The sequence below is a fragment of the Zingiber officinale genome, chromosome 2B, assembly GCF_018446385.1.
Source record: "Zingiber officinale cultivar Zhangliang chromosome 2B, Zo_v1.1, whole genome shotgun sequence".
Taxonomy (NCBI): domain Eukaryota; kingdom Viridiplantae; phylum Streptophyta; class Magnoliopsida; order Zingiberales; family Zingiberaceae; genus Zingiber; species Zingiber officinale.
Genome location: NC_055989.1, coordinates 78,250,881 through 78,278,528, shown reverse-complemented (window position 1 = coordinate 78,278,528; position 27,648 = coordinate 78,250,881). Strand labels below are relative to the sequence as shown.

Sequence of the window (27,648 nt, the reverse complement as noted above, 5' to 3'; positions counted from 1 at the left end):
ATTTTTTTATTAACATATGTATTTGTTATAATCTCAAATCACATAACTACATTATTTATTATACGTTTAAGTGCATTCCCCTGCTATTTTAAACAAACATATTGTTATAATCTCAAATCACAACTGTATTATTTATTATACTTTTAAGTGCATACCCCTGCTATTTTAAACATATTTTTATAAATTTTTTCTCAATAGGTATAATTTAAATTTTCTCTTTAATATTTTTATTTATTATCTTATCTGATTTTTCTCCACATTACTTTAATATTTTTATTTCACGATTTTAATCGGTTGCTCATGTACTCATTTCATAATCATCCTTTAACATCTAATACTATTTAAATTTTATATATTTTATTTTTATTCTATTAAATCTAAAGCATTTTATTTTTAATATTTTTATTAAGATTTAAATTTAACATTCACCTAAATTAAACTCGAAGTGAGTTGATATATATATAATTTTATAATTTAAGTCATAAGCAAAGCTTCAATTCATCTATTTCAGCAACACTTGTGAAGCTCCAAAATTGAAGCAAATGATATGGATGAATTAGAAAATGCCAACTGAGATAGACAGAGCTCGTAAAGAATCAAAAGTAGTTAGTGAGGAATGGTGGGGTTGGAAAAATAAACAAATAAATAGTTTGAGCATCTATACAACAATCTTATCTAAAGATTTTATTATAAATTTTAGATAGGACAACTAAAAAATCTTTGAATCAGTTACTTTATATTTCTTAAATTTAGATTTGATAAATAATGATTTTTAAAATTTAGGAAATGAAACCTCTATTCTAAAAATAAAATAATATTTATTTTCAATATCTCGTCTTCAATTCATTTTTTTCAATCTCTCTCCTTCCACTCATTCCATAAATATAATAATAAAAAATAAAAAATAATAAAAATTTTAGATTTAATAAAATAAATTATTTATTCTAAATTTTAGATTTAATAAAAAAAATATGAAATCATCACGTCAAAAAATCAACGTTTAGAGGCTTCCTCTAAGTAAAATCTAACACATACGTAGGGACCATGTAACCACGGATAGGGTTAATTTCTAAGGCACATGAGTTTACGAGTGATCCGGTTCTCTAGTTCCAAGTAGATTTTACGTGATCGAGCCAGTGCAAATTGGATGTGACATGACCTCCATGTGAAGAATACAGGCCCATTCATCACAACTGCATTACTTAATTTTGTTATAAAATTAGTTAGCAATAAACTTGTTAATAAAATCTTAAAATTTGTATGATAAATTTAATAATTAATCGTTTTTGAAGTATACATTTGAATATGTTTTATTTTAAAAAAAACAAATCCAACATATTAGTCCATGTTTAGCTGTTGGTCCTAAGAAAAATATAATAAATAATAAACAGAAGATTAGACATCGTTTAGACATTGTAACGACCGCCTCTGCTTGACTTGCCCCTTTTGGCATCATCCTAAACCAAACAGTAAATGAGATCAAATTAATGAGTGTTAAAATTGGATGATGTCGCCATTTCATCATTTTGTTATCTGTTTAGAGGAACTAGTAGATTTATTAAAATTGTTCAAAAAATGGATCCAGGTCTATTGCAAAATGCATGGAAGCCATGGCGTAAGATAATAGACAACATATTAGAGATACAGTTGTGAGGGTATGTAGGTGGAAGCTGTAGGCAATCTTATCTTTGAAGTCGATGATTTCTTTCCACTTCCTTCCCATACTCATCTGTGCATAAAATGACTTAATAGAGTTAGCCTGATATTACAAGGCAATAAAGCTTCAAATACATTAACATTTAAAAGAAAAGAAAATCAATATGGCTTGGCCAAAGCATGAGTCCATTGACCAATTGAATTGTTAATGGCGTCTTGGACTTAAGGGTTTATAGTCGTCGTTCGACTGTTGATGATGTTTTGGACTCAAGGGTTTATAGTCACCTTTCAACTATTACTGATGTTGAAATTATCTCTGATCGGCTGAATCGTTTCCGCTTAGTGTTGCTGACGCCATCTTGATTTCTCATAAACAGACAAAATCTATGATCATTAATGTAAAGCACGTTGACCACGACTTTTAATCATTCGCTCCCATCCTTCATTAATGCCGCCTATGTTTTGATGCAATGTGTCACCACCCGCTGCCTGTGCGACGTGGCAGGCGGCTGTTAGGATTTGATATGATAGCCGCCTTTTTGAATTCCCCGGCTGAGATCATATCTCGTTTTCCAAAACCCTCGATCGGATGGTGTAGGGTAATTACTTAAGAAGTTTATAAACCCTTCGTTTTTTCTTCTCTTCTCACTCTGGCTTCATCCTCCTCATGAACTCTCCTTATGTTGTCTTCTGTACTTCGTTGGCGAAATCTCCCCAGTAAGCTTCCTCTCCCCTTTCTCCTTTTCTTCCCTTCTTCAATCTTCACTTTCCCACTTTCAATCTATGGCTGAATCTCCTCGACCACCCCCCAGCTATCACGGGATTCTGGTATACTTCCACCTCCTCCGATTTCAACGATGACAAAGTGGACCAAATGAAGTTGACCTTCCATATTCCTGATGTCTATAAGATAGCCATTCCTTCCGCTTATGTGCGCCCCACACACCGCCGACCGACTTTCTAACCTTCTTCAAGGACCAATTCATTGCAGGCATGCATTTCCCGATTCACCCTTTCTTCTCTGAGGTCTGTAGATACTTCCACATCCCTCTACACCAGCTAGTCCCCAACTCCTTTACTCTGTCGTGCGGCGTTGTTATCCTTTTTCATCTGCATGACATCCCTCTCTTGCCCCGCATCTTCCATTACTTCTATTATCCCAAGCTGTCCGAGCCGGGGACTTACCTTTTTCAAGCTCGAGTGGGCACTATTTATTTCAATAAGATGCCCTTCTCAAATAAACACTGGAATGAGCATTATTTCTATGCGCGTCTTCCCATCAGGCCTGCCTCGCCGATCGGCTGGCGGATGGAATTGATGAAGCCTCCTTCACTCAGTAGATACTACGACAGTTCAGATGATCTCCAAGTAGCTTTTAGTTTGGCCGATCAGAAGTATCACATTCATCGGCTGCTGTTAGGGGGCGCCCTCTATGTGTTTAGCCTAAGTCCCGTCTGGACATGACTACTCCTTCCACTAGATAATTCCTTTTTTTTCGCTCGTCTTTGAATTTAACTGATTTTCTCACTTTTTTGCAGCTCAAATTATGTTGAGGGCACGACTGAGCGACAAGAGCAAACTAGCTGATCTAGAGATCAACGCCAAGGGCATCGTCAAGCTAGATAGTTGTGGCTTGCTGCTAGTCTAGCATTCCGATGAGCTGACCAGAGAAGCAGGAGGAGGAAGTAAGGGTGTCAATTTGGGTGGGTCGGGTTAATTTTCTTTTAACCCAATCTGAATCTGACTTGAACTCGAATTCAACTCGAAACCCCTAAACCCGAACCTAAACCCGACCAACCCGACCACCCGAACCCGACCCGGATAACCCGAAAACCCAATTCAAAATAATTTTTTGGCTATTTTCTCTATAATTCTTTACTTTTATCTCAATACTTCATCATTATCAAACTAACATTTATATTAATATACATAAAAATATCTTAATTTTTAAAATAAAATTTGATTTAACCCTAAAAATCTCACTAAACCCTATATTTGGGTCAACTCGAACCCGAACCTGACCCAAACCCGAAAATGCCCAAACCGAACCTGATTTTTTTCGGGTCGACTTGGGTTGGGTCGTCGAGTCGGATTCATTTTTAACACCCCTATGAGGAATTCAGGGTAGCGGCTAGCGACGCAGCGGCCGCCACTGGTGATCTTCCTCCCGAATGACTAACCATGGTGTCGGTCGCCATTGCTTTGGAATCAGCCACATCTGGTGAGCCACTAATCTAGCGCCTCAAACAGCAACGGGTAGAGGTTTCTTCCCGCTCGACCACATCCGCTTTGCAACCCTTTGTTGCTTCCGCCTCGCGTCCTTCATCCGAGCGGGGGGAAACCTCTACTTCACTAGTCCCTGAGGTGGGGGTTGTCTTACCTACTCTGCCTTCTTTCGACTGAACTTCATCCCTTTCCCCGCTGCCGACCGGGACGATATGTGGATCCCCGGTTGCTTACCTACAACCTCTGCCAGTCAGCCCGGCTGCCCCTCTATCAAGAATCCGCTCTTCTCTCATGTCTAGGTCCAAAGGTCCGACTACTTCAGAGTTGTCGGATCCGAGCGACCACACACACATTACAGCCATTATCCACCTGCCGACCGACGACTGGTGTCATCTTGACGATGCTAGGCCGCTCTCCCCCGAGCACCAGATCAAAATCCAATGCCCTTTGGTGCACACCTGGGCAAATGCCAATGCCAGAGTGGCAACCATTTTGCCCGGGGAACTCACGGACGGCTTTACCTAGAAGTCCACTGGGTAAGTTTTTCACTAAGTCTTTTTTATATTCCTTCTGATTGGCCTTGATTATCCTTTCCTCTTCGTAGTTCTTGTAAAATACCGAAAATATGCGAATATTAATAAGGGAATTTTTCGGAATTTTTGGAAATTTTTTGGGAATTTTTCGGAGCTCGTATGGACGAGTTAATGGGGATAAAAACGGGGCCGGGAAAAAGCCTGTTTTGGCTACCCATTTAAACGAGGAAAAGTTTAATTTCTTTTCCTTTACTTTTCATTTCTTTTATTTTTGTTTTTCTTCTTTTCCTTCGTTTTTATTCCCTCACCCGCGTGCCTTTCCTCCCGAGCCTCACTCGGCGTCGACACCATCTTCTCCTCCGAGCCCTAACCGCCGAGCGGTTTCCCCTTGCCTCTCCTCCATTTCCTTCCCGAGCCGCCGCTCTTCCTCGCCTCACACCGAGACCCCCTTCCTCCTCCCTGTCCAAGCGCCGGCGACGTGCGAGCACAGCCGAGCAGAGGCCTTCCTTCTGCCACAGCCGCCACAGGGAGCAGTGACGCCGACTCCACAGCCCTAGCGCTGGTCACCGCGAGCCCTAGCCGTCTTCACGGCTGTCTTCTCCTCTTTCCCGAGCCGCATTAGGCTTAGCCACCACCTGAGGCCGAACGGAGCAGAGCCGATCCATCGCTGGCGCACCAGGTGCCCTAGCACCCTCTGTCTATCACGGCACGCGACCTTTTGCCCTAGCAGTGATCCTTAAGGTAGGCGATCTAACTTGCTGTGGAATTAGGGATCGTGTGATTGATTTTCCTTGTGATCTTCTTGCTGTTCTGGACCAGGAGGAGGATCTCGGATCAGTTCTTACTGTGTTTCCAGATCAGAGCTTGGATATTTTTCTCTGTTCTTGATCATCCCTTCCTTGCGGTGGATATAGGTCACGGCTGAGGTAAGTTGAATTTCGGATAATAGTGTATTTCAAGGATAATTTGGCTAATTATGGATGTTGGTGTTGAGCTGATGAAGGAACAGTGAACTCTTTCTTCACAGATCACAGGGGAGTGTTTTGCTGCCCTGCTGCTATATTAGAGGTAAACACTAACTTTAGCAACTGATTTTGGTACTTTGGATGTTGGATTATTGATGTGGGCGAGTTGGGTTTAATTGATCAATGAAGGTATTGGAATTAGTGTTAGAATATGTTGGTATGTAGTAGTTGATTATGTGATGTTGATTAGGGTTCTTGATTTAATAGGAATTTGATCTAGCTACTGAATACATATAGTAATTAGCTAAATCCGGATATGTTTGATGCCACAGGACTTTGACGCGAGACGAGTATCTCGATGTCGGATTTGGACATTCCTATTGGAGGCGGGTACTTCTGACTTTATGTCGTTTGATATACATAGTAGTGAATTTAACAAATTACATTAATTATGTTCCTCATTCTGTTTCGGTTAATCACTACCCAATACTTGTTACATGCTTGATTGATTGCTTGGTTTGCATCTCATGTATACTTTACCTGTTTATACATGCTTGTAGGGGTAGTGATATACCATGCTTCACCATGTTCAGGACCTAAGTTGTATACCTTATCTGATATGTGTACCGTTGTTTTGATTCATTGACTTATGGTGCACTTTCTATATATACATGGTTTAGCTCAGGATATTTTGTGGTTAGTGCCATGCACCATTTGTATGATTGCATGCTGTGCGATAGTCCGCTCCATTATTGTTGAGCACATCGCCAGTTACATGGATCTGCACACACCACCACTCATGGGTTAGTGGTCGATTCAGGCAGAGTGTGTTGCAGCAGGGACTTTGTTTGGCTCCGTTGGTCCGCTCATGGGTAGTGTGACACAACGTGGTAGTCGGCAGGGATTCCTCCCCGTCATCGTGTACCGGGAGTTGAGAGCATTGCGCTCCCCCATTTATGATTTGGGGTAGGAGGATAGGTGTACTCCGACAGCATCCCGTCCATTCGGTCATTCATCAGGAGCAGTGACGACAGAGTGCACGGTTGTCACAACCCTACCCACTCGACCTCACTATTGTGTGTGAGATGGTTGACTGGTGTCAGGGGTGACCAGGATGCATCATTGGCATCATATGCATGATGCATTTATTGCTTGTGTTTGTGTTTGCTGCATTTATATGCTGCATATTGTTTGGATGCCTATGTTTGACATGCATATAGGATTTCTATACTACTCGGACTGTTTGTCCTTATACCCAGGTCCTGGTTAGTACAGTTTCTCTCCTGTTTACTTCAGTTGCATTTTTTATCTTTCTTATATCAGGAGACTGTACGCATGATTAGTGCTAGAGGTTATTTCCCTACTTTGTATATCAGTTGTACCTGCTGAGTGTTGGACTCACCCCGCCTCCATTATTAATATTTTCAGGTTGATGCTGTCAGGAGAGAGTTCCAGTTGCTAGTCCCTGCAGACCTCGAGGATATTATTGGTATTTTGGTTTTCTTACATAGACTATGCTAAATTTGTTTTGTTTGATGGTATGGATATGGTATGGATTTTGTGATGTCGATGGATTTGGTTTGGTTTTGCTTTTACTACATGCCTGCTTAGACGGCAGAAGAGGTAAATTGATCTTATCGTCGGATTTGTGTTTTATGAGTGTAGTTGAGTAGGGTGGATTTTGAGTCTTCTTATCATTGCTTATTAAACTGCGTGGAATGTCTGTGTGTTGTATTTTATTTCTGTTATTATTCCAGCCGCATGTGGCTGAGGTATATGGAGATGTAGAAAGTTTCAGATTGTTCGCCGTACAGGGGAGATGCTGCCGAAATTTATTCGGACAGGGACTCCTCCGGGGCGTGACAATTTAGTGCTATCAGAGCTTAAGTTTTACGATCTTTGTTTTCATATTTTGGATATTTGGGATAACCTGATACCAATTGATATGGTATCAGAGCACCAAAGTTTGGCGATACTTGTTTGATTTCCGTGTGTTGGATTTTTGAGATTTATCTGATACCAATTTATTGGTATCAGAGCGGGTTATGATACATGCTTTTGGTGTTTTGGATTTTTGGATATCTATTTCGGTTTGTACGGATTTTCGTTATGGTTATATTTCGGACTTCCGTTCCGAATTTGTATAGATTCCCGGCGATTTACTCGCTCGGAATTCTGAGGAAGTTGGGGACTGGACAGCGATGGAACATCTCCAGACGACATATAGGTATGATGTTTAATTTTATAGTTTAAGACATGTATTAACATTCTTTATTTAGTACCTGTCTAGTTGTTGTAACACATATTACATGTGATGGGTTAGCCATTGAGCATGGTCGACCTTAATAGAGATCAAGGATTATAGTCTCTGGAGATTTTTCATATCATACCATCAGTAGTTTTAGCTTCTGTTACTACTAGTAGGAGATGGAAGCACATACCAGCCTCTGCTATTGTTAGCTGGGTAATGGATGATACCTACATATTCCTGTGGACTTAGCCAGTAGAGTTTTTATACTCATATCTTTTGGATAATAGGGTACCCGATACGATGAAAATTGGTCATTGGGGAGTTATCATGTTTGATCATTGTTGAGAATGGTTTAAGGTTGAGGGATATTGTGAGATCAGATATTGTGATATGTTGATTTCTAATAATTATGAGAGTAAATGTTATGTGGTTGTCTGATGATCTATTACTAGATATTTATTTTGATGATCTATTAGTGGATAACTATTTTGATGATCTATTATTTGGGTTGTCGTTGATGGTGACATAGTAAGTGTCATGTATGATATTCACAGGTTTGATGATTATAGTTGGTGAGCAGATTATAATCAGGTGCTAGAGAGTTTACGGTTAAGTGTGCCTATGAGATTTTAATAAATCTGGTTAGTTATGGTTAGTTAACAGGATGATAAAATTGATATTTGCTTCCTCTCATATTGGACTATGTGGATAAATAATGATTTGATGTTTTAAATGCTAACTTGCTCTCATGGGGAGTAGAGACTGATTCATCTGATATTATGTGGGCTGATATTTTTGAGGATAAAAATGAGAGTGTCTTGATGTTCTTGAATTCTAACTTTATCTTTTGGGTCGTACACATTTATACATATTATTATTGTGGATTTCTAGTAGATTATACCCGAGTGGTTAGGCATACATGTCTGATTGTTTATTGGAGGTATTTGTCAATTAAAAACTATGTTGTGGAATGTGCACATATGTTTGAGTGTTTTATTGGATGTATCTTATCGATTTAATCTGAGTTGTGATATGTGCAGATGTGTTCGGTGTAAGGTTTGAGGTATCTTGTTTATTATATGATTGTTCTGAGAGTATACTCGTGTCGATTATGATTTGTTGGAAGTATTACGTTGATTATACTCTTGGCATAGGTGTATATATGTCATGTGAGTGTTGTTGAGGTGTATTGTTGATTATACCTATGTTGATATATGCACACGGGTTCGGTATGCATTGTTGGAGGTATCACGATGAATTATATCTATGTTGTGAGTATGTGTGGTGTGTACAAATTGGAGGATTATGTCGATCATACATATTGAAAGGGCTTGTGAAAGGGAGTAAGTTAGGCTTTCATTACCTAGAGGGAGTTTGCTCTCTTAGGGGGAGAATGAAGAGCTTAACTTATGCTTTCATTACCTAGTGGCATGAAGAATGAGGCTATGGGATTAGCCTAACTTACATGTAGTATTGTAAGTGTTATTGTGGTATTGTCAAACATCAAAAAGGGGGAGATTGTTGGTGCAACATCCCTCAGGTCAAGGTTGACCTGGTCAACCAAGCTGAGTCTTGGTTTGGGTTTAGATGTTTGACAATAAGATATTGAAAGAAGAAGAGTCAAGTAGGTCAAGGTTGACTGGATACTTGACATAAGGAAATCCAGATGGGTCAAGGTTGACCAGACATCTGGTGGGAAGTCCAAGTAGGTCAAAGGATTGACTGGATACTTGGCAGTGAAGGAAAATCCAGATGGATCAAGGATGATCGGACATCTGGTGTTGGGAAGTCCAAGTAGGTCAAAGGATTGACTGGATACTTGGCATAAGGAAATCCAGATGGGTCAAGGTTGACCAGACATCTGGTGGGAGTCCAAGTAGGTCAAGGGAGTGACCGAATACTTGGCACGACGAGTAAAAGTCCAAGTGGGTCAAAGGGAGTGACCGGACACTTGGTGGGGAGTCCTGGCAGGTCAAGGGAGTGACCAGATGCTAGGCATGATGTACCAACAGGTCAAGGTTGACCGGATGTTGGTTAGGGAGGTTTGGGACTTGGTTTTGGGCAAAAACCAAGTGCTGGATCGATCCGTGGATCGATCCAGGCTCTGGATCGATCAGTGGATCGATCCAGATTCTTCCCAGCGAACAGAAAGCTTCTGGATCGATCCGTGGATCGATCCAGAGATTCGATCGATCGGTGGATCGATCCAGAAGATCCGGATCGATCCACCGATCGATCCAGCGCTGTTCGAGCAGAGCTCGGATCGATCCATGGATCGATCCAAAGCCTCCCCGATCGATTCAGAACATTTGAATCGATCGGGATCCGACCGTTGGCGTCGTTTATAGCTGCAGGCGTGCGATGGCTGCGGTATCTCTTCTCCGATTTACTCCAGCATTTCGCCAGCTCCTCCACAACACTCTCCAAGCTCGTGATCGCCAGTTCTTGAAGGTTCTTGGAAGCTTTCCAAGTCAAGAGGCGGATCAAAGCCAAGAAGAGAAGCTAGGGTTAGGGTTTGTACTCATTGTAAGGCTTGTAAGCTTGTATTTCTTGTATCCTTTCCCTCTCTTCTTGTATTGAGTCTTGTAGGGCTTCTCCGCCCTTGGTAGTTACCACAAAGGAGGTTTTATTTAGTGGAGGGTGTGTGCGTTGGTGTGGATCCTTGGACTAGTCACCTCTTGTGAGGTGGATACCAAGTAAACCAACTTTGTTAGCGTTGTGTATTTGTTTCTGTATTTTCCGTTGCATATCTTTGAAGAAACAAGCAACGCCGAGCAACGAGCACGCGACGAGCTATTCACCCCCCCCCCCCTCTAGCTACTTTTGGTCCTAACAAGTGGTATCAGAGCGAGGCCGCTCTTCACCGGAATCATCGCCGGAAGGGTCAAGCATAACAAGAAAAGCTAGAGGGTGAAGAAGTTGGAGCAAATTCTTCAAGTTCAAGACTTTATCAAGCTCAACTTCAAGATGCAATTCCAAGATGGACTTGGATTTGACACGAGGGTGGCTCCACCATACACCTCCACGAGCTTCGATTCTTGGAAATCAAGAATCGAAAACTTTCTTATGATGGAGATAGAGCAATGGTTTGCTCTTACGGAAGGCTTCGAAGCTCCAACAAATTCCAAGGGCAAAGTTCTAAAGAAAAGCAAATGGAGCCCGGAGCAAGTCCAAAGGTGCGAGGCCAATGACAAAGTGACCAAGCTTTTGGTCAATCTATTGCCAAGCACCATCCTTTGCAAAATTGGAGAATTTGAAGATGCAAGGGAATTATGGAGCAAATTGGCCAAGCTTCATGAAGAGATCCCCTCCACTGTACAAAATCAAGAGGAATCCAAAGAGGGCGACTCATTGGAGCAAGACCAAGAGGAGGACTCCGAGGTTGAGAGATGCTCAACCTCCGAAGAAGAGGAAATCCAAGAAGCTTCATCCTCAAGGGAATGCAACGAAGGGAACAAGGAGGGAGCATACTCCTTGTTTCACATTCAAGATGATGAAGCCTCCACCTCTAGGATTGAGGGGGAGCAACCCTTGGTGACACCGGATCAAGAAGAAGGAGAAGCTTCTACATCCGGGTCAAGAGAAGAAGAGGAGGAAGAAGTTTCTACCTCCACAAGTCAAGAAAGATCAAATGGAGAAGCTTCTACATCCGGAACAAGTGCCACCCCTACACAAAAAGGTATAAATATTTCAATTAATAATAAAAATCATATTATATGCTTTGAATGTAGGGAACATGGGCACTACAAGAGCAAGTGCCCTAAATTGGCCAAGAAGAAGGGCCAAGTGGCACAAAGGGGCAAGGTGAAGCCCAAGGAGACCATCCCCAACACAAAGAAGAGCAAGGAGCATATCATATGTTTCTCTTGCAATCAAAAGGGGCATTACCGTAGTCAATGCCCCAAGGGGAAGAAGATGGTCAAGGCTCAAGGAGGCACTAATCAAGGGGGAGCCTCCAAGGTAAAGAAGAAGGTATCATTTATTGAGCCTACCCCTTTACGTTATGGTAAAAAGCATGCTAGGTCAAATTTATATCATTTCAATGCTATTTACCATGAACATAGGAAGCATGATAGCATTAAGGAAAAACATGTAGCTCTTCATGCTAAGACTACTACACCTAAGGTTAGGAATGTAGGTAGAAATCTAGGCAATAACTCTAAGGATTTTAGATACAAGCCTAGAAACCAAAATGCTCATGGACTTAATGAAAAATCAAATACTAAGGACTTAGTGAGAGAAAATCAAGTCTTAAGGTCAAGACTTGATAAAATGGAAAAGACCCTAAAAAGGATGGAAAATATCCTATTAGGGCAAAATGAGCATAGCCTAGGTCTAGGAGCACAAAGGTCATCCAACGGCCATAGAGGTTTGGGATACAAACCAAAGGCTAAGAAGGATGTGCCCTCTTACCATAGAGTTCCATATAGTTATGGAATAAACCCTAGGTCTAGAGGTCAAGTTAAGGATACAAGGGAAGATATCCCTAGAAGTATCTTTGCAACCAAAGTGACTAAGACTTCTAAGAAGTCTAAGAAAGTCACTAACAAGGTCACAAGGGAGGCTATCCCTAGAGTTGACCTAGAAAATGTGACCAAGGCTTCTAAGAAGCCCAACAAGGTCACTAGGAAGGTATCTAGGGAAGTTATCCCTAGTGAGTACCTAGAGCATCCAAGGAGCACCAATAGGTGTTGGGTTCCTAGGAGCATTTTCTATACCCCATAAATGGGTTAGAGAGTGTCAACTCCGATTAGAAGGGTAGTTAACCCAACTTTGAGGAAATTGACACTCAAGGAGCATTTTCAAGGTTTTTGTTAACCTTTGAAAATGAAATGGAACTATTATTTACTCCTTGAAAGAGTAAAATGTGCCTAGTGGTGAAAAATTGATTTTAATCTTAAATGACACATATTGGGAAATTCATGAGAACTACCAAGTTGGGATTTTGGTATGTTCTTAGGAAATTTAAGGCAATCCGGGCCTTAATTTAAAAGTGCTACTCTTGTGGAAAAATGAAATATGCCAACATTTGAGGAATATGCTTAATTTCAATTGGCATAAATTAATCAAGGGAATTAGAAATGCCAATTTAGGTTTTGGCATTTTCTTGAAGCACTTTAGGGCAATCTAGGTTTAAGTTGTAAGTTTAGCTAAGGTTTTAAGGATACTTAGATAGTTAATCTAGGTATATTTTATTTATGCTAAATCTTGCCATGATTTTTTTCCCATCATATGCCATGACATCATGTCTATTTTTGCATTCATGTTTTATTATGAAAAATACAAAAATACCATGTCATGACATTCATACATCATGTAGTTATAGGATACTTTCTTTTGAAAGTTATTTTATTTTGATGTATGCCATAACATTATCATGCATTAAGTTTAATTCCTTGTAATTAAGGACAAATGGCATTTAACAACACTTATCAACAAGTGACATCCTAAGTGGGTGTCTAATATCTCCGAAATGCCTATATAGATATGCATGATCCCTAGATTAGGGCAAAACCAAAATATACATCTCACAAAAGACCTATAAGATGACTTGTATGTGTTTTTAGTACACATTAGATACAAGTGAGATGTTAGGATGATGAACAAAACTCAAGATGTTGATTTAGTACATTCTTTTGAGTTTTAAATTCATCAAAACACATAGTTATGTGTTTTCCCATCATTGGGAAAGCTAATGTACAAGTCATGTGCATTAAGCCCAAGGAATATGGTGGGATATTGGTTTTTAAAATGTTTTCAAAATGATTTTGGAAAACCTTGGTGAAGGCTATCTTTTGATAGTAATCACCATTGAATAGTTAGACACAAACTTGAAGAAAACACTAAAGTTTTTGCAAGTTTTCAAGTTTTTGTCAATCTTTGAAAATATGATGTATTTTAATAGAAAACTATTTTTCCATGATAATATATGCCCTAAATAATGTCTACACGAAATTTCATAATTTTGGATTTTGTAGAATTTTCTAGGGTTTTCTTGAGTGAAATGGAATTTCAGCAACTATCGAGTCTCGATCGATCCATGGATCGATTGGGTGCTGAATCGATCCATGGATCGATTGGAAAGCCTGCAGGGGTGTTCTCGTGGATCGTCAGATCACGATAAGCGATCTGAATCGATCGGTGGATCGATTCGGAATTCCCGATCGGGGAGGATTTGGATCGATCGATCGATCCACAGTCTGAATCGATTAGTGGATCGATTCACGTTCAATCGATTGGAACCCAACTCCAATCGATCCAAGTTGTTGATTTTGGTAAGCCTGATTTCAGCACTTTGAACCTATTTTAGTCTAGGTAACCATTCCAAACCCCTAAATATACATTTGTATACATAAGAAGGGTGTTTTCATGTGAAAACAAGGATGGATTGGTTAAGAAAGGCTAAGTTGAAGTTTAGGTTGAGGTTTGTTTCAAATTTTGAATATTTGAACCTCAAAACTTCTAAATTTGGGTTTCCTAAAGATTTAGGGATTCCAAGTCATTGTTGGTGCAATGACAGAAGTTACCACCATGTCTTTAGGGGAAGGTACTCTTTAAAGACATGAAAAACTATTTTTCATGAACCTTGGAAGGTGGTTAACCTTCTGTTAAGAATATGCTCAAGGTTGAGCATGGGTTGAAAATGGGGAGTGGATATCCTCATTGTTCAAGTGATTTTAAAAGGATAATGCTCAAGGATGGGCATTTGCCTACATTGGGGGAGAATGTAGGGGTAAGGATAATGAAGGGTATGGGACCTTCAGTATCGTGTTGATCACAACGAGTGATGTTGTGAACAACGATGAGCAACTCTTCAGGGGGAGAGTCTTCAACAAATGGAGTTGTTGAAGTGTGCCCAAAATTGGAGCATCGGTTGATGTGTGTCCAAAGATGGGTTGAGGTGTTTTATCAATAGGGGATTGATGTGTGCCAATAGGGGGAGAATGAAAGGGCTTGTGAAAGGGAGTAAGTTAGGCTTTCATTACCTAGAGGGAGTTTGCCCTCTTAGGGGGAGAATGAAGAGCTTAACTTATGCTTTCATTACCTAGTGGCATGAAGAATGAGGCTATGGGATTAGCCTAACTTACATGTAGTATTGTAAGTGTTATTGTGGTATTGTCAAACATCAAAAAGGGGGAGATTGTTGGTGCAACATCCCTCAGGTCAAGGTTGACCTGGTCAACCAAGCTGAGTCTTGGTTTGGGTTTAGATGTTTGACAATAAGATATTGAAAGAAGAAGAGTCAAGTAGGTCAAGGTTGACTGGATACTTGACTGGGAAGTCCTAACTGGGATGTTAGGTAGAAGGAAATCCTGGTGAGTGAAGCCAGGTGAAAGTCCTAGTGAGTGAAGCTAGGCAGAAGGAAATCCTGGTGAGTGAAGCCAGGTGAAAGTCCTAGTGAGTGAAGCTAGGCAGATGGAAAATCCTGGTGAGTGAAGCCAGGTGAAAGTCCTAGTGAGTGAAGCTAGGCAGAAGGAAATCCTAGTGAGTGAAGCTAGGTGAAAGTCCTGGTGAGTGAAGCCAGGCAAGGGAAAATCCAGATGGATCAAGGATGATCGGACATCTGGTGTTGGGAAGTCCAAGTAGGTCAAAGGATTGACTGGATACTTGGCAGCGAAGGAAAATCCAGATGGATCAAGGATGATCGGACATCTGGTGTTGGGAAGTCCAAGTAGGTCAAAGGATTGACTGGATACTTGGCATAAGGAAATCCAGATGGGTCAAGGTTGACCGGTGATGGGAAGTCAAGTAGGTCAAAGGATTGGATACTTGGCAGCGAAGGAAAATCCAGATGGATCAAGGATGATCGGACATCTGGTGTTGGGAAGTCCAAGTAGGTCAAAGGATTGACTGGATACTTGGCATAAGGAAATCCAGATGGGTCAAGGTTGACCAGACATCTGGTGGGAGTCCAAGTAGGTCAAGGGAGTGACCGAATACTTGGCACGACGAGTAAAAGTCCAAGTGGGTCAAAGGGAGTGACCGGACACTTGGTGGGGAGTCCTGGCAGGTCAAGGGAGTGACCAGATGCTAGGCATGATGTACCAACAGGTCAAGGTTGACCGGATGTTGGTTAGGGAGGTTTGGGACTTGGTTTTGGGCAAAAACCAAGTGCTGGATCGATCCGTGGATCGATCAGTGGATCGATCCAGATTCTTCCCAGCGAACAGAAAGCTTCTGGATCGATCCGTGGATCGATCCAGAGGTCCCGATCGATCAGCCGATCGATCGGGACGATGCTGTTTCGCGCGATAAGCGCTGGATCGATCCACCGATCGATCCAGGCGCGTTTCCAGAGCACAGAGGCGCTCTGGATCGATCCATGGATCGATCCAAAGCCTCCCCGATCGATTCAGAACATTTGAATCGATCGGGATCCGACCGTTGGCGTCGTTTATAGCTGCAGGCGTGCGATGGCTGCGGTATCTCTTCTCCGATTTACTCCAGCATTTCGCCAGCTCCTCCACAACACTCTCCAAGCTCGTGATCGCCAGTTCTTGAAGGTTCTTGGAAGCTTTCCAAGTCAAGAGGCGGATCAAAGCCAAGAAGAGAAGCTAGGGTTAGGGTTTGTACTCATTGTAAGGCTTGTAAGCTTGTATTTCTTGTATCCTTTCCCTCTCTTCTTGTATTGAGTCTTGTAGGGCTTCTCCGCCCTTGGTAGTTACCACAAAGGAGATTTTATTTAGTGGAGGGTGTGTGCGTTGGTGTGGATCCTTGGACTAGTCACCTCTTGTGAGGTGGATACCAAGTAAACCAACTTTGTTAGCGTTGTGTATTTGTTTCTGTATTTTCCGCTGCATATCTTTGAAGAAACAAGCAACGCCGAGCAACGAGCACGCGACGAGCTATTCACCCCCCCTCTAGCTACTTTTGGTCCTAACACATATGTTGTGTGAGCAAGTGTGCCAGGTGTATTGTTGGTAGTAGCATGATAATTCTACTTATGTTGAATGCAGGATGTGGAGTGTCTGCATTATGTCATTTGTTGGATTACCCTGTCAACCCATATTCTTATCAGTGGGTGAGTCACTACGATGTTGATAGATTTGACGATGAGTTTGATGTGATTGCTGGATTGTTATACCTTTGGCTGCCCATAGTGATATGTGGTTGAGTGATCTCGTGCAGCCTCTAGTTGGATAGTTAGGTGCCTTGGACACTTATGGATCGTTTGTGGTGGAGCGGAGCTCCCACATATTATTGTTGGTTTGTGATAGAGCGTTGCTCTTACATATTTTGGATTGTTGTGGTGGAGCGTTACTCCCACTTATTACGGATTGTTTGTGGTAGAGCGTTGCTCCCACATATGTGGTATTTCTTGTGATGGAGCGTTGCTCTCACACTGGTGGATCTATTCTTTGGTGATTTGTATTGTTGGTGATTATATTTCAGATTTATTGTCAGGGATCTTATGGTTAGAAATGTCTGTGATACGGACATTATGGATCATGATTTTACCATTAGGGTTTGGGAAGCCTTAGATGTTTTCAGAGACTTGATGATTTTGGTATTCCCAGGATTGTTTGGATCGGTTTCCATTGTCTTTGTTGACGATGTTGTGATCTATTTCGGATCCACGGTGAGTCACGCACATCATCTTTGCATAGTTCTAGAGATGTTTCGATGGAAACGTCTAGATGTGAAGATCAGTAGTGCGTATTTTTGGTTGTCTTCTGTGAGATGTTTGAGACACACGGTCACCGGTAGGAATATACCGTGGTTCCACAGGAGATCGAGGTTGTTACCGTTGGGAGTAGACGGAGTCTATAGAAGAGGCTCGCAACATCCTTTGTTTGGCTCGATAATTCCAGAGATACGTTGAGGGTTTCTCACGGATTGCTATGCTACTTACACGCCTGACCAGGAAAGGCGTGAAGTTCACTTGGACTAAGGATGGCAAGACCAGCTTCTAGGAACTGAAGCGGAGATTAGTGTCGGCTCCAGTTTTGGTTTTACCTTCTGGAGAGGACGGATTTGTACTCTACACCGACGCGTCTCTTCAGGTTTTGGGCGCTGTTCTGATGCAGCACGACAGGGTAGTCTCCTATGCTTCTCGACAGTTGAAGGAGCATGAGAAGAACTACCCAGTTCATGATCTGGAGTTAGCTGCCATCATCTTTGCTCTGAAGCTTTGGCGGCATCATTTATACGGCATTACATTTGAGATTCTCACTGATCATAAGAGTCTCAAATATATTTTCACTCAGAAGGAGCTTAATCTCCGACAGAGGAGATGGATGGAGTTCCTGAAGGATTACGATTGTACCATTAGCTACCACCCGGGGAAAGCTAATGTGGTTGCAGATGCACTCAGTAGGAAGTCTAGAGGGGCTTTGGCTTGCCACCGAGTTTCAGTTACAGACTTGGTTCAGGGTTTCTCTGAGTTAGACCTTAAGGAGCAGGGACAGACAGAGCAGGGTATTATTGTTACCATGGTTGTTCAATCGTCGATCAGGACGAGGATCCGAGAGGCCCAGGCCAGTGATCAGCATTTGCAGTTTATTGGCAGTCAGATAGCTTCCGGGCAGCAGACCGAGTTTACACGAGACGAGGAGGGTATTATATACTTCCGAGGCAGATTGTGCGTACCTCAGTCTCATCCGGTCTTACAGGAGCTACTTTAGGAGGCTCACCGCTCTCGATTTGCGATTCACCTAGGCGGGACCCGTATGTATCGAGACTTGAGGCGTTTCTACTGGTGGAACGACATGAAGAAAGACATCGCGGATTTCGTAGCTAGATGTCTTGTTTGTCAGCAGGTGAAGGCTGAGCACCAGAGACCTGCAGGATTACTTCAGCAGATTCCTATTCCTGAGTGGAAGTGGGATCACATTACCATGGACTTTGTGGTGGGTTTGCCGAGGAGACGACGAGGTCATGACGCGATTTGGGTAATCGTTGATCGATTAACAAAATCCGCGCACTTTTTAGCGATTCGGAGGACTGATCCCCTGGATCGATTGGCAGATCTATATTGTCGGGAGATCATCAGACTACATGGTGTTCCGTTGAGTATCATTTCGGATAGAGATCCATGGTTCACGTCTCGTTTCTGGCAGAGTCTGCAACAGGCCTTGGGCACACAGCTCCGTTTCAGTACAGCTTTCCATCCACAGACAGATGGACAATCAGAGCGGACCATTCAGACTTTAGAGGATCTGTTGAGGTCATGTGCTATTGATTTCAGAGGCAGTTGGGAGGACCATCTGCCGTTGGTAGAGTTTGCCTACAACAACAGCTTTCATTCGGCTATCCAGATGGCACCGTTTGAGGCGTTGTATGGTAGGCCTTGTCGGACACCCGTCCTCTGGGATGAGGTTGGAGAGGCTCAGATGTTGGGACCTCATAGAGCTCAGCAGGATGCAGAGTTGGTCCGTACTATCAGACGGAGGATGTCAGAGGCGTAGGACCGCCAGAAGAGTTACGCTGATCGGAGACGCAGACCACTAGAGTTCTCTGTTGGCGACCATGTATTTCTGCGAGTTTCACCCATGAAAGGGGTGAAGAGATTTGACCTCAGAGGTAAGCTAGCTCCACGGTACATTGGCCCTTTCGAGATCTTGGAGAGGATCGGAGCGGTAGCTTACCGGTTAGCTCTACCACCATCCCTGGCAGGAGTCCACGATGTATTCCACGTATCTATGCTGAGGAGATACGTACCTGACCCGACGCATGTGCTGACAGATGTCTCAGTTCCAGTTCAGCCTGACGTCACTTATGAGGAGATTCCGGTACGAATTTTGGACCGGAAAGAACGTCAGTTGCGGAACAAGACTATCCGGCTGGTCAAAGTCGGATGGTAGCATCATTCGGACGAGGAGGCTACTTGGGAGCTCGAGGATACGATCCGAGCTCGATATCCCCATCTTTTCACTTGAAGTATGTGATTTAATTTACCGTTCAGCATTTATACTTTATATCTGTTGTTAGTACTTGCTGATGGTAGATAACGAAATTTGGGGACCAAATTTTTATTAGTGGGGGAGAATGTAAAATACCAAAAATAGGCGAATATTAATAAGGGAATTTTCCAAAATTTTTGGAAATTTTTTGGGAATTTTTTGGAGCTCGTACGGACGAGTTAACGGGGATAAAAACGGGGCCGGGAAAAAGCCTGTTTTGGCTACCCATTTAAACGAGGAAAAATTTAATTTCTTTTCCTTTACTTTTCATTTCTTTTATTTTTGTTTTTCTTCTTTTCCTTCATTTTTATTCCCTCACCCGCGTGCCTTTCCTCCCGAGCCTCACTCGGCGTCGACACCATCTTCTCCTCCGAGCCCTAACCGCCGAGCGGTTTCCCCTTGCCTCTCCTCCATTTCCTTCCCGAGCCGCCGCTCTTCCTCGCCTCACACCGAGACCCCCTTCCTCCTCCCTGTCCAAGCGCCGGCGATGTGCGAGCACAGTCGAGAAGAGGCCTTCCTTCTGCCGCAGTCGCCATAGGGAGCAGTGACGCCGACTCCACAGCCCTAGCACTGGTCACCGCGAGCCCTAGCCATCTTCATGGCTGTCTTCTCCTCTTTCCCGAGCCGCATTAGGCGTAGCCACCACCTGAGGCCGAACGAAGCAGAGCCGATCCATCGCTGGCGCACCAGGTGCCTTAGCACCCTTTGTCTATCACGGCGACACCACCTTTTGCCCTAGCAGTGATCCTTAAGGTAGGCGATCTAACTTGCTGTGGAATTAGGGATCGTGTGATTGATTTTCCTTGTGATCTTCTTGCTGTTCTGGACCAGGAGGAGGATCTCGGATCAGTTCTTACTGTGTTTCCAGATCAGAGCTTGGATATTTTTCTCTGTTCTTGATCATCCCTTCCTTGTGGTGGATATAGGTCACGGCTGAGGTAAGTTGAATTTAGGATAATAGTGTATTTCAAGGATAATTTGGCTAATTATGGATGTTGGTGTTGAGCTGATGAAGGAACAGTGAACTCTTTCTTCACAGATCACAGGGGAGTGTTTTGCTGCCCTGCTGCTATATTAGAGGTAAACACTAACTTTAGCAACTGATTTTGGTACTTTGGCTGTTGGATTATTGATGTGGGCGAGTTGGGTTTAATTGATCAATGAAGGTATTGGAATTAGTGTTAGAATATGTTGGTATGTAGTAGTTGATTATGTGATGTTGATTAGGGTTCTTGATTTAATAGGAATTTGATCTAGCTACTGAATACATATAGTAATTAGCTAAATCCGGATATGTTTGATGCCACAGGACTTTGACGCGAGACGAGTATCTCGATGTCGGATTTGGACATTCCTATTGGAGGCGGGTACTTCTGACTTTATGTCATTTGATATACATAGTAGTGAATTTAACAAATTGCATTAATTATGTTCCTCATTCTGTTTCGGTTAATCACTACCCAATACTTGTTACATGCTTGATTGATTGCTTGGTTTGCATCTCATGTATACTTTACCTGTTTATAAATGCTTGTAGGGGTAGCGATATACCATGCTTCACCATGTTCAGGACCTAGGTTGTATACCTTATCTGATCTGTGTACCGTTGTTTTGATTCATTGACTTATGGTGCACTTTCTATATATACATGGTTTAGCTCAGGATATTTTGTGGTTAGTGCCATGCACCATTTGTATGATTGCATGCTGTGCGATAGTCCGCTCCATTATTGTTGAGCACATCGCCAGTTACATGGATCTGCACACACCACCACTCATGGGTTAGTGGTCGATTCAGGCAGAGTGTGTTGCAGCAGGGACTTTGTTTGACTCCGTTGGTCCGCTCATGGGTAGTGTGACACAACGTGGTAGTCGGCAGGGATTCCTCCCCGTCATCGTGTATCGGGAGTTGAGAGCATTGCGCTCCCCCATTTATGATTTGGGGTAGGAGGATAGGTGTACTCCGACAGCATCCCGTCCATTCGGTCACTCATCAGGAGCAGTGACGACAGAGTGCACGGTTGTCACAGCCCTACCCACTCGACCTCACTATTGTGTGTGAGATGGTTGACTGGTGTCAGGGGTGACCAGGACGCATCATTGGCATCATATACATGATGCATTTATTGCTTGTGTTTGTGTTTGCTGCATTTATATGCTGCATATTGTTTGGATGCCTATGTTTGACATGCATACAGGATTTCTATACTACTCGGACTGTTTGTCCTTATACCCAGGTCCTGGTTAGTACAGTTTCTCTCTTGTTTACTTCAGTTGCATTTTTTATCTTTCTTATATCAGGAGACTGTACCCATGATTAGTGCTAGAGGTTATTTCCCTACTTTGTATATCAGTTGTACCTGCTGAGTGTTGGACTCACCCCGCCTCCATTATTAATATTTTCAGGTTGATGCTGTCAGGAGAGAGTTCCAGTTGCTAGTCCCTGCAGACCTCGAGGATATTATTGGTATTTTGGTTTTCTTACATAGACTATGCTAAATTTGTTTTGTTTGATGGTATGGATATGGTATAGATTTTGTGATGTCGATGGATTTGGTTTGGTTTTGCTTTTACTACATGCCTGCTTAGACGACAGAAGAGGTAAATTGATCTTATCGTCAGATTTGTGTTTTATGAGTGTAGTTGAGTAGGGTGGATTTTGAGTCTTCTTATCATTGCTTATTAAATTGCGTGGAATGTCTGTGTGTTGTATTTTATTTCTGTTATTATTCCAGCCGCATGTGGCTGAGGTATATGGAGATGTAGAAAGTTTCAGATTGTCCGCCGTACAGGGGAGATGCTGCCGAAATTTCTTCGGACAAGGACTCCTCCGGGACGTGACAGTTCTGGGTAGAGAGTTTGACCATATGCCAAAGGCTAACATTTTTGGAACACGAGCTGCAACAACTGCACGCTCCGACTGAGTGATCAGAAGCCTCCCAAGCCTTGATTGATCAACTGAATATGGAGGTGGCTCGGCGAAGGAAGATTTGGATCGGAGTTCTGAGTAACTGATTGGCTCCGAACGGGCGCTCAATGTGGAGAAGAACAAGAATAATGAGCAAGCCCTCCAACTCAACTAGCTTACCAAGTAGGCTCATACTTTTAAGTCTAAGATCAACTCTACCAGTACCAGAAAAATTTTAGCCATTGATGACCTGGAGATCAAAAACAAGGAGACTCAGGTTTTGGCCGAAAATCTTAAGGAGGCAGAGGCTTGTCTGGTAGCCGAAGGAGATAGCCGAGCTGCAAAGCAAATGACAACCAAGCTCTAGCTCGACATTAAAGATGCCGAGCTGGCTTCATTAAAGGCCGAGTTGGAGGCGTCCCGAGCGGCTTTCCACAAGTACCAAGAGGAGGAACCCAGTCAGTTGGAGGTCTTCAGGGTAAATTATCTCCATTCCGACCCCTTCAACGAGAAGCTCATCGGCCGGGCTCTTCTCCGGTTCTCCCCTTTAATTACGGCATCGATGGAATCCTTCAATAGTTGAAGGATGATGGCTATCTCTCCCAACATCTAACTAGCAAGATTATAAACAGGGAAAAGCTCACTGACTCGCTCCCGGATGGCATCCTCGACTAGCATTCTTTTCAAATTTCTAAGTAGCTTTTTGTACTTTCCCTTGACACTTTGTAAAAAATTTCTAAGTGTCAATGAATGCGTGTCCATTCAGCGCTTTTGGACCTTTGTTACAAGGTTTTATTTAATATTCCAAGCATCCTTCCGCGCTCTCATGCTCAACGTTTTATATGGCTGCTAGGTTTACCGTTCTATAACCTTGCGACCCTTCGTCAGTGTAGCTTGTAAGAATCTTCCAAGTATGAATTCTTGCGCTCCCATTCAGTGCTACCAAGTTATTTGTCATTGAGCCACACAAGTCCTCTCAGCTTTGGCCAAACGACCTGTTTTCCTTATAACTCACCTGATCAGGTTGAGAATCTTTGACACGCCCGATCTGGACCCCCGTGTCACTTAATCTTCAAGCGCGAGAGCAAGGCTCACTTATAACTGGCCCGATCGGGTCGAGAGTCTTTAACATGCCTGGTCTAGACCTGTGATAATTAACCTTCAAGCGCGAGAGCAAGGATCTCTTATAACTCGCCCAATCGGGTCGAGTGTCTTTGACATGCTCGGTTTGGACCCCCGTGGCACTTAATCTTCAAGCACGAGAGCAACGCTCGCTTATAACTAGCCCTATCGGGTTGAGAGTCTTTGATACGTCCGGTTTAGACCCCATGACAATCAACTTTCAAGCATGAGAGCAAGGCTCGCTTATAACTTGCCCAATCGGGTCAAGAGTCTTTGACATGCGTGGTCTGGATCCTGTGGCAACTAACCTTCAATTGCGAGAGCAATGCTTGCTTATAACTCGCCCGATCGGGTCAAGATCTTTGACACCTCCAGTCTGGACCCCATGGCAACTATCCTTTAAGCGCGAGAGCAACGCTTACTTATAACTCGCCTGATTAGGTTGAGAGTCTTTGACACACCCGGTCTGGACCCCATGGCAATTATCCTGCAAGCGCGTGAGCAATGCTTGCTTATAACTCATTCGATTGAATCGAGAGTCTTTGCTAGGCCCGATCTAGACCATGTGGTAATTAACCTTCAAGCGCGAAAGCAAGTCTTGGTTATAACTCGCCCAATCGGATCGACAGTCTTTGACGTGCTCGGTCTGGACCCCGTGGCAAATAACCTTCAAGCGTGAGAGCAACGCTCGTCTATAACTCGACTGATCTAGTCGAGAGTTTTTGACAAGCCCGGTCTAGACCCCGTGACAACTAACCTTCAAGTGCGAGAGCAACGCTTGCTTATAACTTATCTGATCGGGTTGAGAGTCTTTGACACACTTGGTCTGGACCCTGTGGCAATTAATCTTTAAGCGCGAGAGCAATGCCCGCTTATAACTCACTCGATCGGGTCAAGAGTCTTTGACACACTCGGTCTAGCTGGACTCTGTGACAATTAATCTTCAAGCGCGAGAGCAACGCTCGCTTATAACTCACCCAATATGGTCGAGAGTCTTTGACACGCCCGGTCTGAATCCCGTGGTACTTAATCTTCAAGTGCGAGAGCAAAGCTCGCTTATAACTCACCCGATCAGGTCGAGAATCTTTGACACGCCAGGTCTAGATCCTGTGGCAATTAATCTTTAAGAGCGAGAGCAACGCTCGCTTATAACTCACCCGATCTGTCGAGAGTCTATAACACTTAGTGTTTTTTCATTCAAAATTTCCTGCATTCATAGGATGAACAGTATTACATGTTACATCATTCTAGTTACAAACTTACTACCCGACCCGATAGGGCTGCAGATGATTAGAGTTCCATGGCCTGTTGATCCTCCTTCCATTCTCATCTTGTAGATAATAGGACCCGAGCTAATCTTCTGAATCACCTTGTAAGGTCCTCCCTATGGAGCCTCCAGCTTGCTAACGTTGCCGCCTGGTTTGACTCTTTTTCATACAAAGTCGCTGACTTGGAATGACCTCGACATTACTCGTCTGTTATAATTTTGCTTCATCCTTTGTCTGTACGCCATCATCTAAACGGTGGCTTTACCTCTGATTTCTTCAATTATATCTAACTCCATGCGTTGCCTCTTGGCGTTATCTTTGTAGTAGAGCTACACTCGATCGGACTCCACTCCCATCTCGACTGGCACCACAGCTTCTCTCCCGTATACTAAGTGGAATGGGGTGACATCGGTCACCTCTTAGGGGCATAGTCCAGTAGGCCCACAACACTCTCAACAGTTCATCCACCTAACTCCCTTCAGCGTGGTCGAGCTGGGTCTTGAGTTCTTGGAGAATTTCCCTATTTGTGACCTATGCCTAGCCATTGCTTTGGAGGTAAGCTACCGAAGTGAAGGTCTGCTTAATATTGTAGCTGTCGCACTATTCTCTAAGTCTCCTTCCTTGAAACTGTCTTCCATTGTCAGAGACTAGTCTATGAGGGATGCCGAACCGACAAATGATATTTTACCACATGAATTTTATGACCATCTGCTTGGTTATCTTGGCCAGAGGCTCAGCCTTCACTCATTTGGAAAAGTAGTCCACTGCTACAAGGAGGAACTTCCTTTGCCTGTGCCATCGGGAATGATCATACAATATCCATATCCCATTGGTCGAACGGACAAGACACCATGGATGTCTTCAGCTCCTCTATCTGCCTATGCGGTATGTTCTGATATTTTTGGCAAGATATACAGGTCACTACTGTCCGTACGACGTCGGCTAACAGAGTGGGCTAGAAATATCCAGCCAGTAGGTTTTTTCTTGCCAGCAACCGACCGCCTAGGTGACTTCCGCAAGTGCCTTAGTGAACTTCTTGCAGAATGTACTGAATGTCATCCGGTCTAACGTACTTGAGCAGGGTCTTGAGTAGGCTCTTTTGTACAGGTGGTTCCTAATCAATGTGAATCATCCGACCCTCTTTTTTAGTAACCGAGCCTACTCTCGGTCGGCTGGTTCGTTCTCCGATTGGAGAAACTCGATCAGAGGCATCTTCCAGTCGCCAGCAACTCCTACGGTTGACCTATCGATGTGAGCCACCAACATCACCTACTTGATCAGCTTATCCAACACCACCGAAGTCAAGGAACTTGCTAATTTTGCCAGTTCGTCAGTGTATTGATTCTCCGCTCGGGGGATCTTTTGAATAATAACTTCTTGAAATCCAACCTTCAATTCTCGAATGCTTCCGCATATAGCCTTAGCCTGACATTATTTATTTCAAAGGTCCCTGAGAGCTACTGTGCCACCAATTGAGAATCAGAGTGGATCAACACCCGTGTAACCCTCACATGCCTTGCTGCTTGCAGGTCAGCCATCAATGCTTTGTACTCTGCCTCGTTGTTCATGACTCGGTAGTTTAGTTAAACAGACAATTGAATTCGATCTTCACATGGCGATATTAGAAGTATGCCGAGGCCGCCTCCTTGCCGAGTGGACGACCCGTCCACATAGATCTTCTAAGTTGCTTTCGGTTCAACATTATGCACTTCCATCACAAAATCGCCCAAGGCTTGCGCCTTGATCGTCGTTCAGGGCTGGTGTTGGATGTCAAATTAGCTTAACTCCGTAGTCTATTTAATTAGCCGACCGGATGCTTCAAGGTTGAGAATGACCTGCCCTAAAGTGCTATTAGTCAATACAATGATTGAGTGTGATAAAAAGTAGGAGTGTAACCTTCGAACTGTGAGGACCAGCCCATATGCCAGTTTCTCGAGACAGGTGTAGCAACATTCAACATCTTTCAATATATACTTAAAAAATACACTGGTTATTGTTTAATATCATTCTACCATACCATCGCTGAGCCAATCACTCGCACTATTGATGACAAGTATATCCAGAGCGGCTCACCAATGATGGGCTTCACCAATATAGGTAAGGAGGTTAAATAGCTCTTAAACTCTTCCAGCGCTTTGTCTCACTCGGTGTCCTATTAAAATTTTGTAGCCCGCCGAAGAATCTTGAAGAATGGGTGGCTCCAATTGGATGACTTGGAAATAAATCTTGATAGTGCGGTGATCCTTTTGGTCAACTGTTGAGCCTCCTTTAGATTGTGAGGCGGAGGCATATCCAGCAATGCCTTCACCTTACTTGGATTTACCTCGGTTCCCCGTTCGGTCACAATGTACCCAAGAAAGCGGTCACTCTTCGTTCCGAATAAGTACTTGTTTGGATTAAGCTTTATTTCGTACGTCCTCAAGGTTGGGAAGGTTTCTTCGATGTCTATGCAAAGGTCAATATATCAGAGAGATTTTATTAATATATCATCAGCATCTCCATATTGTGGCAATTAATAGTCAAAACACCCTGTTCATCAGTCTTTGGTAAGTGGCGCTGACATTCTTTAATTCGAATGGCATGATGTTGTAGCAGTAGGTTCCGTCGGCTGTAATAAAGCTGATCTTCTCTTGATCTTCCTTGGTGAGCGACACTTGATGGTAGCCTTGGTACTCATCAAGCATGCAGTTTAGTTCACAACCTGCCGTGGAGTCCACCATTTGATCAATACGCAGCAGGGGATACAAATCATTCGGGCAAGCCTTGTTCAAGTCGTGGAAGTCAATGCAAACCGCCACTTGTTGTCCGGCTTGGAGA

General features: G+C 43.1%; 1 protein-coding gene across 1 annotated transcript in view; it reads right to left on the bottom strand.

Moving 5' to 3' along the window:
* Positions 1-1,406: 1,406 nt before the first annotated feature.
* The window catches only part of LOC122048372 (eukaryotic translation initiation factor-like), a 42,096-nt gene continuing 15,854 nt past the window's right edge, over positions 1,407-27,648 (bottom strand). Inside the window, exons 4-5 of the mRNA XM_042609944.1 lie at positions 1,646-1,729; positions 1,407-1,457 (exon numbers count right to left, since the gene is read on the bottom strand). Coding sequence (XP_042465878.1) covers positions 1,407-1,457; positions 1,646-1,729 — 135 coding nt within the window. The remainder of the gene's footprint in view (positions 1,458-1,645; positions 1,730-27,648) is intronic.